The 15,766-nt window shown below is 31.7% G+C and overlaps 1 protein-coding gene across 16 annotated transcripts in view; it reads left to right on the top strand.

The window, feature by feature from the left end:
* Window positions 1–15,549, top strand: part of LOC101890302 (protein phosphatase 1 regulatory subunit 12A) — a 154,990-nt gene extending 139,441 nt beyond the window's left edge. For 12 of the 16 annotated variants that reach the window (XM_059131299.1, XM_059131302.1, XM_059131304.1 and 9 more), the window contains one exon: window positions 1,868–2,027. In XM_059131299.1, the coding sequence (XP_058987282.1) occupies window positions 1,868–1,993 (126 nt within the window). In that variant the 3' untranslated portion in view covers window positions 1,994–2,027. Of the gene's footprint in view, window positions 1–1,867; window positions 2,028–15,044 lie in introns of those variants that run through there. The other 4 variants (XM_011292278.3, XM_059131309.1, XM_059131303.1 and 1 more) reach the window with 2 other exon arrangements.
* Window positions 15,550–15,766: the final 217 nt, after the last annotated feature.

Raw genomic sequence — 15,766 nt, 5'->3', positions numbered from 1 at the left:
TGTTTTATAATTTTGACCGTTTGTAAGGGAATATCGCAAGGATTGGACCTTAAAACCCACTGTCATACCAGACACGACACAAATATTACAATCTTTGAGATTTGGCCAATATCGATATATATACAATATATAAGATATATAATTTTTTCCATTTGATAATTTTTTTTTTTTTTGAGATTTGGCCAATATCGATATATATGCAATATATAAGATTTATAATTTTTTCCAAACTCAGGAACTATATGGGGGATATACCAGATGTATTGTATTAATATTGGTCATGGGGATTAAAACCACTATTGCCATAAGACTCATTCTGATTTCTACAGAATGATGTATACCCTTTGAGGCTATAGGCTGATGGTGCAAAAAGTTATTTGGAATTTCGGTTCGATATATTCTTGTTTAAGCTACAAAATTGGTACAAAATTGGCAGATTTATCAGTCCCTCGTTGTTTTAAATTTGATTAGAGCATTTAGTTGGAAGCATTGGAGCATTCTCTTATTGGAAATACATTGCTTGAATTTTATTGTGTTTTTTGATATAGTGTTCCATAGGCTTACGAAACGAAATTATTCCATATTTACCGATCTTCTTATAAAAATATCTTTTGCTTTTACTATTACATAGACTCTTAGCAAACCATAAAAAAGTACGAATTGTGAATGCTAAACTATTACAGAAATATTAACTTTAAAACCTTCTTATTATCACATATACATCACCACACTGTATTATCAGCCATAGATTATCATTTTATTTGACATTTTGAGTTGTGAATTTTTCGGTTATATGTCCATGTCAGTGTATGTGTGTGTACGTCTCGTCATCTGTTACATGTCATCTCATTTGTCATTCATCATCTATCACTCCTCTCATCAACAACAACATCACCATTGTTTGTTGTCATCAGCTTCATCATATCATAACGAAACTTACATCATCTAGACTGTCTTCTATAAACAAACAGACAAACAAACAATCCTCAAAACCACATCAAGATTTTTGTGTTATACCTTTGTAAATAGTATTTGGGAACAGGCAGCGCAACAATATGATCCCATCCATTTTATTAATAATATTACTATTTTGTTTTTGTCCATACATATTTTGTTTTTGTTTTTTATTTGTTTAACAATGAAAAGAAAAACATTAATTACATGTCTATCAAGTGTTGATTTCTCTTATTTTTGTTTTATTTATTTTTAATATTTTATCCACCGAGCACGTTTATAAAAATGTCATCTACCTTCCCCCACCACCACCACCATTAAATTGACATTTCGATTGTCTATTTGTGTGCTTTTTATTGTTTTTATGCGTGGAAACACCCATTCCATCATCTTTGTTTTTGGTTCATATGCAACACAAAATTGTAGCATACTTTCAGGCTCTTAATTAAAAAGATGACCATACATGAAATTCCCTTGTTTTTTTGTTCGTTTTTTTCATTGAGGAAATAATCATTTTTTAGTTATTATTTTTCTTTCAAATCATTTCATTTTATTTGGAAATAACACTATGCAACAGAAATTTAAACATTGGGTCAAAAATTACACTTCAAAAATAATTTTAACGATTTTTTTACAAACTCTTCCAAAAAAACACTTTGGCATAGTGTTATCTCAAGAAATCAAAACATTTTCTACCTGTCCCCCTCACAACTCCTTTTCCTTGCATTTTATTTCGTTTTGAGTTTTAGTTTTCTTTTTTGCATATCATTTGATTTCGAACGAATATCTTCATGATGTAACTCAAAATTCATGCATTTGTTTATCTTCCGTTTACATGAATTTGTTTTTCTTTCTATTTCTCTTTCTCTCTCCACATTTCTTTGATTTTATTTTCTAATTGTTGTAATTGTAGCTACTACAGAAGTTAAAGAATGAGAACGAACGTTTACGTGCTGAAAATCGTGCTCTCACACGTGTTGTCTCGAAGTTGACCTCATCGGCCCAGAGTCAACTATCGAAGGCCAATAATAAACAATAATAATAATAATTCAAATAAATATTCAAAAAAATAATATGGAATAGTTAAACAGCACAATATTTATTTATATAAGAAAACCAAACAACTCGAATATTTATACTTAATAATAGTTTTTCTATTTATTATTAAAACATGCCAAATTGAACTGCTCTAGAAAACCAAAAACAAAAACAAAACTATATATCAAAACGTATCAAAACAACAAATATTCAAATTTTCTTGCACCAAAACAAAAACCAAAATCAAATAAATAACCAAATACTACAAGTAGTTAAACATAATATTTAGTGGAAATATATTTATTAGTTTTTTTTCTTTTGTTGTTGATTTCTAATTTTCTCGCTCATTCTCTCTTTCGAAAAAAAAAACAAAAATTATTTTTCCTAGTTTTTAAGTGATGTGAAGTATTTAAAACCCAATATTTATATATTTGCTAGATATTATATTCTTGGAAACAAAAAGTCTATATTTTCTTAGTCGTAATTTGTTGTTGTCTATAATAAATATTGTATTTACTTATTTTTATAGGAGTATTGTTTTGTTGAATGATAACGAAGAAAAAATGAAAACATATCATTTTACCATTCAAAAGTATTTTTCTTTTTGATTTTTAAAAATTTGTTGGATAACGAAATCGAAAACAAATGGATTTTATACAAAGCACGGGTCCCCAATTAGGCTCAAGTTTGATAATGTGATGATATTTTCGCATGAATTGGCTACGTTTGGGGATAATTTTAGGAATTTTTACCTTAAAAAGATCTATCGTTCTTTAAAGAAAAAAATATGCAGATTACCTATTAGAAGAATAATTCATCTTGACGATACTTAGCAATTTTTAATTAGAATCTCCTTCGACAACTTTTAAAGATCTTCAAAAAATCTACAGATTTTCTTTGACCATATTCATAGATCTTTTATGGGAAGATACATAGATTTGATTTTCCAAAAAAATTGTAAGAACTCCTATAAGAACATCATCAGATCTTCTATAAGAAGATGATAAGATCTTCTGTGAGAACAACATCAGATCTTCCAGTATAACCCCGTGAGATCTTCACATGAAATCATCAAATCTTTTATAAGAAGAGCGTAAGATTTTCTCTTGAGTACATCATCAGTTCTTCTATAGGAAGATCGTTTCTTTATTTTAGAAGATCATCAGCTCTTCTATAAGAAGATCGTGAGATCCTGACTTGAGAAGATCATCTGCTCTTTTATAATATGATCGTGAGATCTTCTTTTAAGAGATCTAGATTTACACTTGAGAAGATTATTAGAGAAAAGCTCATGAGATCTTTTATGTGAAGATCTTCAATGAGAATATCGTAAGACCTCTAGATCTTCTATGAGTCGTTAGATCTTCTATTTGAATATCATATGAGAAGATTGATAGATCTATGATGAGGTCGCTAGATCTTTTATAAGAATACTAATGAGAAGATCATAAGATCTTCATAGGAAGATCGAGATATCTTCTCTTAAGAAGATCATCGGAACTCCTATAAGAAGATCGAGAGATCTTCTCTTGAGAAGATCATCAGAACTTCTATAAGAAAATTGTGAGGTCTTCTCTTGAGAAGATCATCAGAACTTCTATAAGAAAATCATGAGATCTTCTCTGGAGAAGATCATCAGCTCTTTTATAAGAAGATCGTGAGATCTTCTCTTGAGAAGATCATCAACTCTTCTATAAGAAGTTCGTGAGATCTACTCTTGTGAAGATCTACTCTGAAGAAGATCTAGGATAAGCTCGTGAGATCCTTCATTTGAAGATCTTCTATGAGAATATCGTAAGACCTTTAATGGGAAAATCTTTAGATCTCCTATTATAAGGTCGTTAGATCTTCTATGAGAAGATCGTTAGATCTTATAAAAGAAGACCAAAGGTTTTTAATGAGAAGATCGTAAGATCTTCTATTGAAATATCGTAAGATGCTCTATAGGAAGATCATAAGATCTTCTATTAGGTAATAGTTTGATGTTCCAGGAGGAGATCGTTAAATTTTCTATGAGGAGATCTGTTTATCTTCTAGGAGATGTTCTGTGTGGCGATCGTTATATATTCTTTAAGGGGTTCGCTAGATCTTATATAAGGTTTTTAATGAGAAGATCGTAAGATCTTTTATTGAAATATCGTAAGATCCTCTATAGGAGGATCGTAAGATCTTCTCTTAGGTAATAGTTTGGCACTCCAGAAGATGATCGTTAAATTTTCTATGAGAAGATCTGCGTGAGTAGATGCTCTGTGTAATGGTCGTTATATATTCTATAAGAGGTTCGCTAGATGTTCTGTAATAAAATCGCGCGATATTCTATGAGAAAGTAATTAGATCTTCTACGAGAAGATCATTAGATGATCTTAGAGAAGAATCTTAGATCTTATAAAAGATGATCATTAAATCTTACACGAGATGATTATTGGATCTTCTCAGAGAAGATCGTCACTTTTCTGAGAGAAAGTCGTTTTTAGGAGGTTGGATAGCCTAGGATCCAGGACCGTTGGATTTTTTCAGAGAAGATCGTCACTCTTCTGAGAGAAATCCGTTTTTAGGAGGTTGGATAGCCTAGGATCTAGGACCGTTGGATTTTTTAAAAGATCATTTAGAGAAAATGAATCTACAAAAAAAAGTTCCGCATTGTTTAACTAGTTTTCTATGGGAAATTCGACCAATCTTTGGAAAAATCAATTGATATTCTATGAAAGATTAGCTGATATTTTACGGAAAGATTAATTTATGTTATATATTCCACGGACTTTCAGATGTTATTTCTTTCAGAATATCATGATTTTTCTATGAGATCTGCTTCAGATGTGCTGTGAGGTCTGTTATCTTCAAGAAAATCTGTATGAAAGTTCCTTAAATCGTTTATGAGAAAATCTACAGAAAATCTCTAGCCCGAAATTCAAAATTTGAGACTGTATAAATCCATTTGCATACAAATCTATTTACAAATTTTACCCCCACACGTATTAACAACCAAATTCTAGTTAAAATTTTTCAAATCAAAGGCAGTTGCCGTATTGCGCAAAATCATAGAAAAAATATCAAAATATACCAATCAAATGTTCATTACTTAGATCTACTCTACTACCAAAATACAATGAGATGGAATTTATAAAATGTAATACTCAAATCAATACCACCTACAATAAATACAAAGAAATATATAATAAATCAAAAAATATTTAAACAAATTTAAAAAAACGAAGTGAATTACTGGAGAATTTATTGTTTACATACAAACAGCAAGATAGATATACAACAAATACATAGGCAAAACACCGCAAATTACCTAAACAACAAATGCTATACAGATACACACGAACGAAAAATTACTCTCCACAAAATTAGACCGAAAAGCGCTGGTGAGAGCTAACATTCTTCCGAATGTTAATGGTAAAGAACTTAGACTCAATAAATTTGAAATAATCTGATGGAACTTTTTCTAAATTGTTGATATGAACTTATACCGTTCTACCAATGAGGGAGGTGAATTATATGGCCTTGGGTTTTTTGGAGACCGGAACAAACGCCTTTGGAATGGTGACCCCAAAAGAAATTGCATTAATTAACTGGTATGGCAATGATGATGTTGGGAACTTTAGAGATCTGTAAAACTATTTGAATGATGTCGAGAATTGATAGAGGATTTGAGATGACCATGGATGGCTCGCAGACGACGTGGATGATGATGATGAGTATGAATCGTTTATCTTCTTCTACCTGTTGTATGTGTGTATGTTATTATGACGATATATTTTACCATTATGATAATAACCAACGTTTTGGAATGATCTTCTTGATGATGATGATGTGATGACTGCCTCCAAAATACTACTTTACTACTATTCCTCCTTTCTACTGATATATCCTGATTTATCTGTCTATTTATTTACCACCGCCCCCATAAAATGTAATATGTCTATGTCCACTGTTATTTTGAGTTTTTGGTTTTTAGTAAAAATAACAACATTTTAATTGAGCCTTAGGCTAACCACAACATTATTTTTTTTTCTTTGTTAGTATTAGTATTGAATGGAAAATATAAGGAAATTAAATTTCCAATTCTTTTTTTTCTTTTATAAATAATAATTATGTTTCCTTTATTTTGAAATAAATGTATTATCATTATGTTATTGTTTTTTATGATTTGTTGTTTTCTATGCAGAGATTTTCTTTGGCCAATAATCAATCACAGAAAGTTCTATTAGAGAAAAAAAAAAACAACGGAGTTTTTGCTCTCCACTGTTACTCGTATTCTGACATTACTTTCCTATCAGAGGTCGTGACACAGAATTTTGAATTATAAAATATATTTTCCTATTGTATGTATTTGTTCAATAAATAAATAAGAAGAAAATTATAATTCTTTTATGGTCGATTATGAAAAAAAAAACAATTTTAATTGACTTTATCAATAAAAATGTTTTCCTTGAAGGGTCTTCCGGGTATAGAATATTTTCAGAAATTCTGGAGTTATTCTGTAGATCTTAAATGTACTTTTCTTTAGATTATCTTCACAGGGTGTATAAAAAACCCCTTTTACATTAAATAACCAGTAAAGGAAGTCTAAAAGGGTCTTGAAGGGTCTCCCGGGTATAGAATATTTACAGAAATTCTGGAGTTATTCTGTAGATGTTTAATGTACTTTTCTTTAGATTATCTTCACAGAGTGTCTCAAAAAACCTTTTACATTAAGTAACCAGTAAAGAAAGTCTAAAAGTCGGGTGGGCCGAATTTATAACAAATAAAAGTTTTTATGGGGTATTTGTGAGAATTAAATCATACTAACTATGATTATAGTTATAATTTCAAGTCCAAAGTAACTAATATATGAGAGGAATATCCTCCTCCTAAATTTGCCGAGGCATATGGGCCTTTTCAATTTTGGCTTATAAATTAATATATTTGGTGCACAATTAACTTGAAATCGGAAAAAGATGTGTATCAAATCTGAACCGATTTCGATACAATTTGTCGAAGGTATTTCTGAGCTGTATTAGATATATTTTTCCCAAATATCGTTGTTACGAAGTGCATATTACGACTGTGAAGGACAAAAATTACAAATCGGCTATATGAAAGCTCTATCTATATCTGAACCGATTACGATCAAATTTAGCATCCTTATTTTCAGGCTTACTTTGGTCGTATGTGCAAAATTCCATACTATTTGGCCTGATATTACACGTTTGGTGCACAATAAGAGGCAAATCGGACGAAGATATATATGAGAGCTATATCCAAATTTTGACCGATTATCTCCGGACATGCATAAATCGACTCAGAATGTGATTCTATGATTCAGATCATCAAAAGGAACTATGGGTCTATCTCGTTTCCTTTTGCCTGTTTGTAAACAAATGCACAAAGACATAATTGAAACCCGTTGAAAAATTCTTCAGAGCATGAGACATCTTATTGGTTTTCTATACATAAACGTAGAAGTCCTCCAAAAATGTATGACCTGTTGGACCTCTATGGACAGTTCAAAAGGTGGTCTCCTATGGTCTACCATTTAACTGTTACAGTTTTTCTATAAATGAAATTCTATACTTCTACAAACCTCTAAGTGTTCTTTTAATGGCAAAAGATATTCCATAGACATGGGTCTTTTAAAATGTCTTCTACAACCTGGACATTTGATTCTTTAACTTTCAATGTTATTCTTTTATTATATTATATATTAGTTATTCTACAAACGGAAGATCTCTGTAGACAGGAGACCTTAAACATTTCTTCTATTGATTAAAACCTCTGAAAGATCTTCTATGGATAGTGGATTCTTAAAAACATCTACTGCAAACAGAGGAAACACAAAAGGGTTTTCATAGACCAAAGTCCTTCACTAGTTCATCTATTCCCAAGAATTGTATTCTTTAGTTAGTGGATCTATAAATGCTCTTCTGAAGATAGAATGACTTTTTAGAGTCTTCTATATTTTGGACTTCCACATTCCTTAAAAGCATAACCCTTAAAGGATATATGTACTATGACATCACATATGATACACCACTTCAAAACATATTCTATGGGCAAAAATCCTTTGAAATACAAAGCTCTTCTATATGCTAAAGACATCTACAAGGGCATATAAAAACCAGTAAGGAAAGCTCAAAAGTCGGGCGGGGCCGACTATATGATACCCTACACCACTATGCATATTTAGTAGAGCTCTCGTAAAAAGGTTTATACAGGGCATTTCAGAGCTCTATGAGATATTTGGTACAAAATCAAAATCTATCGTGCCTTTTACGAACTATAGCTATCTTTGAACCGGGTTTCTCCAAATTTGACGTATTAGCTTCTAGACTGAATTCGGTCTTATGTACGAAAATTCAGGTGATTTGGGCTGATATTGGCCATTTGTTGCACAATTAACACGAAATCGGATGAAGATACATATGGGTGCTATATCCAAATCTGAACAGATTTTGATAAAATTAAAATCGACTATTTTTGGGCTTTATCTGATATCTGGTACCAAATATCATTCCTGTGAAGAGTATATTACGAATGTAAGGGACTTAAATAGCAAATAGGATGAAACATATATATGGGAGCTAGAGCTATATCTGAACCGATTTTTACTAAAATGTGTGTACTTGCTTATAGGCTGGTTTCGGTCGGATTTGCCAAAATTCATGCCATTTGGGCTGATATTGGCCATCCGATGCACAATTAACACGAAATCGGATGAAGATATATATGGGAGGCATATCCAAATCGGAACAGATTTTAATAAAATTAAAATCAACTATCTTTGGGCTTTATCTGATATCTGGTACCAAATATCATTCCTGTGGAGTGCATATTACGAATGTGAGGGACTTAAAGACCAAATCGGATGAAAGATATATATGGGAGCTATAGCTATATCTGAACCGATTTTTACTAAAATTGGTGTACTTGCTTCTAAGCTGGTTTCGGTCGGATTTGCCAAAATTGATGGTATAACGGCCATTTGGTGGTCAATCACCCGAAATCGGATGAATATATATATGGGAGCTATATCCAAATCTGAACCGATTTCGATAAAATTTAAAACAGCTATTCCTGTGCTCCATCTAATACTTGGTACCAAATATCACGGTTGTGGAGTGAACATTACGAATGTAAGGGACTAAAACACTAAATCGGATGAAACATATATATGGTTGTTATATCTATATCTGAACCGATTTTCACTAAATTTGATATACTTGCTTCTAGGCTGAATTTGGTCCGATGTACTAAAATTCAGTCCATTTGGACTTATATCGGCCATTTGGTGCACAATTAACCCGAAATCGGATGAAGATATATATGGGAGCTATATCCAACTCTGAACCGATTTCGATAAAATTACAAACAGCTATTTCTGGGCTGTACCTTATATCTGGTACCAAATATCACGGTTGTGGAGTGAACATTACGAATGTAAGGGACTAAAACACTAAATCGGATGAAACATATATATGGTTGCTATATCTATATCTGAACCGATTTTCACTAAATTTGATATACTTGCTTCTAGGCTGAATTTGGTCCGATGTACTAAAATTCAGTCCATTTGGACTTATATCGGCCATTTGGAGCACAATTAACCCGAAATCGGATGAAGATATATATGGGAGCTATATCCAAATCTGAACCGATTTTCTGCAAATTTGTTGTATTTACTTTAAGGCTAATCTCGGTCACATGTGCCAAAATTCGGGCCATTTGGGCTGATATTGGCCATTTGGTGGTCAATTAACCCGAAATCGGATGAAGATATATATGGGAGCTATATCCAAATCTGAACCGATTTCGATAAAATTTAAAACAGCTATTTCTGTGCTCCATCTAATACCTGGTACCAAATATCACGGTTGTGGAGTGCATAGTAGGAATGTGAGGGACTTAAAGATCAAATCGGATGAAAGATATATATGGGAGCTATAGCTATATCTGAACCGATTTTCTCCAAATTTGATATACTTGCTTCTAGGCCGAACCCGGTTGGGTGTGCCAAAATTCAGGTAATTTGGACTGATAGTGGACATTTGGTGCTCATTTAACCCGAAATCGGATGAAGATATATATGGGAGCTATATCTAAATTTGATCCGATTCTCACCAATTTCAATAGGGTTCGTCCTTGGGCCAAAAAAATATTGTTTGGAAAATTTCATCTCAATCGGATAATAAATGCGACCTGCATTTTGTTCACAAGAATACATGGACAGACGGACGGACGGACGGACGGACGGACGGACAGACGGACGGACATGCATAAATCGACTCAGAAAGTGATTCTATGAAGGTTCTCAAAAGTAACTATGGGTCTATCTCGTTTCCATCTCCATGTTACAAACAAATGCACAAAGACATAATACCCTTACCACTATGTGGTGTAGGGTATAAAAACTAAGTATAACTCTAAACGGGGACTGTGCAATGTTTATAGAAGAGGAACTTCTATAATATCCCGAAGTCTGGCTTTACTTCTTCAAATCTAGGAAGGCATTACATTTTTAGATTAATTTTTAATGGTCTTCTTTCAGTAGGAGATTTTTATATATCTTATTGTTTGAAAGACATATTGACTTGCTCTTTTTTTGAAAGATTTTTTAAACGATGTATAACTACAACGGAATTAAAATTAAATATTTTAAAATTAAAATATTCAAGATAAAATCTGATACGGCATTTTTGTCCGATTTGAAATTGTGTAAAAAAAATTATGTTGAAACGTGTTTTTTTATCACATTTTTTACAAATATTAAAATTTTAATATAGACATGGATATTAAGTGTGATAAGGTATTGTATTTCAACAGTTGTTCAAAAAAAAAAAACACTACAAATTTCAATTTGTATTATTCGAAATTACAGCATACTTTTTGGGACAAAATTGTATTTTTTTTTTATAAATATTTTGTTTTTCATGTTCATAACATTTTCTAACATTTGATTTCATTTTGTATAACTGTCTCAATTTCCTTAAAAAAATCATATTTTTTTCACAATAAGAATCTTTGCATATTTTCTTCAAAACATATGGCATTCATTGTTTATCATTGAATTACCATTGATCAAGGCATATCAAAAATGTATTTACTGTAGCGCAAAATGTTTTGAATTTTCTTTTATTTGAAATTTTCTTAAAAAATCGCATGGTTTGCTAAGTTTTTTTTTAATAATTGTTTTGCATGTATTTTTGGCTATTTAGATGATTACAACAATATAATTAAAATTAAGCATTTTTTGTAATACAACTGATAATTTTTGAAAACAAAATTGAAGAATTTAAAGTTGAAATTTAAATTGTGGAATAACCAAATGTTTATTTTAAAAAATATCTTTCATTGACGCTCGAGAATTTAATGGGCTATATTTTTATCTTTTATCAGAAATAATAATTAATGACAATGAAATTAATCTCATTCTTTTTCCCATATTTGTTTAGTAAATTTAAATATATAATAGTGGTATTCATTATGAGGGTAATGTAAAAAATATTCCATTTTTTATAGATTTGGAATATTTATACGTTTTTAACGATTTTTTCCCTCATTTTCCAACCAATTTCTTGTAATTTGGTGTCCAGGGGTTCCGTTTCTGTGGATAGTCCTATGTTTCGGTGTGGTGCCTAAACAAGTTCGCTTTGGCAGATACATGCAAAATAAAGAGATATACAGCTTTTTCAGAAAAAAAGAACATACTCAGTTTGCTGTTATTCTAAAATAATTGACTTAGATTTCCTAAGTGCGTCTAATTTTTGCATTTATTTCTTCAATTTGATTAAACATTGTTCGGAAAAAACCTAATAAATTATTTATATTATAATCGGGGTTTCTTGATTCACAGATCGTTGCAGTTGCTTGAAATATTTTTAACACTTTTTTTAAACAATTTCCTTTTTTTTTTTTTTTTTTTTTTGATCCAAAAAAATTACCTTTTGGCATGAGAAGCTAAATCTGGAATACCGCTCCGACTATGGTTTAATGTCACTGTCAACTCGTTGCCCATTTTCTTCCAAACATTACCTTCTTCAAGGGAAGTTCGCAGGGAAGGGAAGTACCTTAAAGCCCTTCTCGAAATGGCTACTTTTTGCTATTTTTAAATATTTTTATATGGAAACGTTCATTATACCCTCAGCCATATGGTTAGAGAGGGAGAGTATATACCATTTGTTGCGGCCAAAACGTGTCTCATAGAAATAAAGGTTTTAGACCCTAGGTCTCTTTGGACCCATGTCAGGACCTTTGGAGTCGATCTAGCGTTGTCCGTCCGTCTGACTGGGGCGCACGATAACTCTCGAAGGGAGCATTTGATTTGGTCCAAACTTGCAAGATCGTAATATTATTATCCAACTTAGATCGAGTTCGGAGATAGGTAATATCGGTCCACTCCTTCAGGTACGTCCCCCACAAAAGTCGAAATTTTCAATAAAAAAAAAATGTTTTACTGCACAGAAAGAGAAGATAATCCAATTTTGCTCCAACTTTGCAAATCCTAATATTTGCATCAGTACTAGGCCAGGTGCGAAAATGGACAATATCGGTCCACTTCATCAACTAGCTCCTCCACCAAGCGAAAAATTTTGAATAATTATAACTCTTATCGATTGCCTTCAAATAACACACATCACAATATTTTTATTAACACATTTTCTGGCCTGAAAATGTAATATATCGGTCCACTCCTTCTGGTACCTCCCACACAAAGGGTCAAAATTATGAACATCCATGAAGCTCATAAAACAGGAAATTAATGTCCGATTTCATTCAGACTTGGCACAAATCAATATTTCCATCAACACAAGATCTGTTTTAAAGATGGTACAGATCGGACCATTCCTTCTGGTACCTCCCCCACAAAGTCCATTCCGACTTGGTTCATCCCAATATTTCCATCAACACAAGATCTGTTATAAGGATGGTGGAGATCGGAAAAATTGTTCTGGTACCATAAGGTTCTTAACCAGAAATCTGATATGAATATGCGTTTTATCGAAATTTATGATTTCGCATAAAAATGGATATAACTGTTCGATTTCCTTCACATTTTACACATACCAATGTTTTTATCTGTATTAGATGAAGTATGAAAATGGAATACTTCGGTCCGGAATAGAATACTGTTATCTCACGTATATTTCCACATTTTCCCAAAATTTGCACATATCCCATATAAAGTATAAGAAGTAGTCGATAAAGTCCAAATCTGGAACGTGGTACTATTTATATCAGTCTTAAGCAAGATATCTGATATAAATAGTACAACGTTCCAGATTTGGACCATATCGACTACTTCTTATACTTTATGAGATATGTGCAAATTTTAGGAAAATGTGAAAATTTACGTGAGGTAACAGTATTCTATTCCGGACCGAAGTATTCCATTTTCATACTTCATCTAATACAGATAAAAACATTGGTATGTGTAAAATGTGAAGGAAATCGAACATTGGTCAATATTCACTTCGGAACCTACCCCATAAAGGGTCAACAGTTTTAATAATCATAACTGAAGGATGTATACCCCATCTTTTGGCAAAACCGACTGATACTACTTTATTTGTTTTTTTTTTTTTTTTATGTTCGATCTTTTGCGGGGTAGGTACCAGAAGTAGTGGACCGATATTTCCCATCTCCGTAATATTGATAATAATATCACGATGTACCAAGTTTGGGCTAAATCGGATACTCCATTCGAGAGTTATCGTGCGCACCACCTAGCAAACAGACAGACAGACGAACGGACGGACATCGCTTGATCTACTATAAATGTCCTGAAGCGGATTAAGTCCAAAGAGACCTAGGGTCTAAAACCGTTATTTCGATGAGGCACTTTTGGTCCTATAAAATGCCTCTCTACTCATATGGCTGAGGGTAAAAAATTCAATAGAAGCAAGGGGCAAGCAGGAGTAGAATTTGTTCGATTTTTGTTCTCACGCTACAACGAGCAAAGCATGCTCGCACCTATTCTAGCGAAACCGAACCAAATAAGACAGACAGACGAACGGACGGACATCGCTTGATCTACTCCAAATGTCCTGAAGCGGATTAAGTCCAAACCGTTATTTCGATGAGGCACTTTTTGGCCCTATAAAATGATATATAGCCTCTCTACTCATATGGTGAGGGTAAAAAAATCAATAGAAGCAAGGGGCAAGCAATGTGCCCGACAGGAGTAGAATTTGTTCGATTTTTGCTCTCACGCTACAACGAGCAAAGCATGCTCGCACCTATTTTAGCGAAACCGAAAACTTGAGTTTGTTCGTTTTATTTTTTTTGTACTCCCAGGAGTTCTATAAATCGGGTCTGGACACTTATGCGATAAATATGATATTTGTGTTCATTATTTGGAAAAATTCTTGTATATCGGTAATGACAACCTTTTTGGGTATGAGTAAAAATTTGAGACTGCTACTCATAGTATTTTCTTCTATCCAGGTCCAGGTAAATTTTTGTTATTTCAAACATTCGAATTTTACAAAAGTTTTAGTCTTTCTGTACCACCGTTACTCATTTAACTTATTGGTAATGCTGAAGGTATGTCGTAGTCATTACTAGTAATACTGAAAGTGGCACAAAAGACCACCATTTTTTTTGCTGGGACAATGTTAGAAGATGTGGCATTAATTGGTTTTTTTTTCTGTTATGAGAAAAAAAATAACTTCTGTCTGTCGAATTTAAATTTTTCTATACAAAAGGGAATTACGTTGGATATCAGATTTGGATCTGCCCAAGCAGCTACTGTATTTCGTAATTGACTACCGGTCACAAAGTATCGGCAAGACAATATTTTTTAATGATTGATGCTGTTTTTGCTTAAAATATTAAACTCACCGCCCTCAGAACTGTTTTTTTTTATTTTCGTTTTTTAATGTTTATGGCCACCGCAAACTTCGATTCACAACTCGAAGAAAATGCTTAAATTCTTGTTCTGGAATGTAAATGTGTTTTGAAATGATTTATTTTAATTTTTTGTTAACTAGTTTGTAAAATGTCTGTACATATGTATCATTTAATTAATGTAAATATATTTTGTTTTCTCTTTTCCGTCTCTTTCACAGCAATTGGATGCATATAAAACTGAAAACTTACGCCTTAAAGAGGAGAATGGAGCGCTTATTAGAGTAATTAGTAAATTAAGTAAATGAAATTCACTTAAACAAACTTAAAAACAAACAAACACCTACACACACACAAAACATTAGATAACGTAAACACACACACATAAACTAATATTTAATAATAACAATTATCATATACATATATAAAAATTTTAAAAAAACACCACACCACGAATCAAGCCCACAAAACAAAAAAACAAAACAAAAAACTAAATTCATTCATTAAAAATTATTTTGTTTTATAAAAAAAATGTTAATTGTGAAAACAAGCAAAACAACAATACATATTTTTTATCATACAATGAATAAAAAATAAAATGTTTTTGAACAAAATTACCAACAACACCAGAAACAAAACAAAAAACAATATTTTATTTAATAAATTTATTATTATTATTATTCTAAATAAAGAAAACGAAATAAACAAAACCATATAAAAATTATTTTTTTTATATATAAGAAAACAAAAGAAAACAAAAAAAACAATAACTAAGTTGGTGTTGAATATATTCTTTTTTGTTTAAAAAATATATAAATTTAAAAATAAAAGAAAAACAAACAAACAATAATAAATAAAAACTACAAGTATAACTTACAATTATTACCTTGGAATAATTTCCTTTTCTAGATTTTTATTTTTTTTTAGATATAAAATACTATTA

This window comes from Musca domestica, unplaced genomic scaffold (genome assembly GCF_030504385.1).
Source record: "Musca domestica strain aabys unplaced genomic scaffold, Musca_domestica.polishedcontigs.V.1.1 84, whole genome shotgun sequence".
NCBI lineage: Eukaryota > Metazoa > Arthropoda > Insecta > Diptera > Muscidae > Musca > Musca domestica.
The sequence above is the reverse complement of the archived record's forward strand: the minus strand, read 5'-3'. Positions and strand labels throughout refer to the sequence as shown.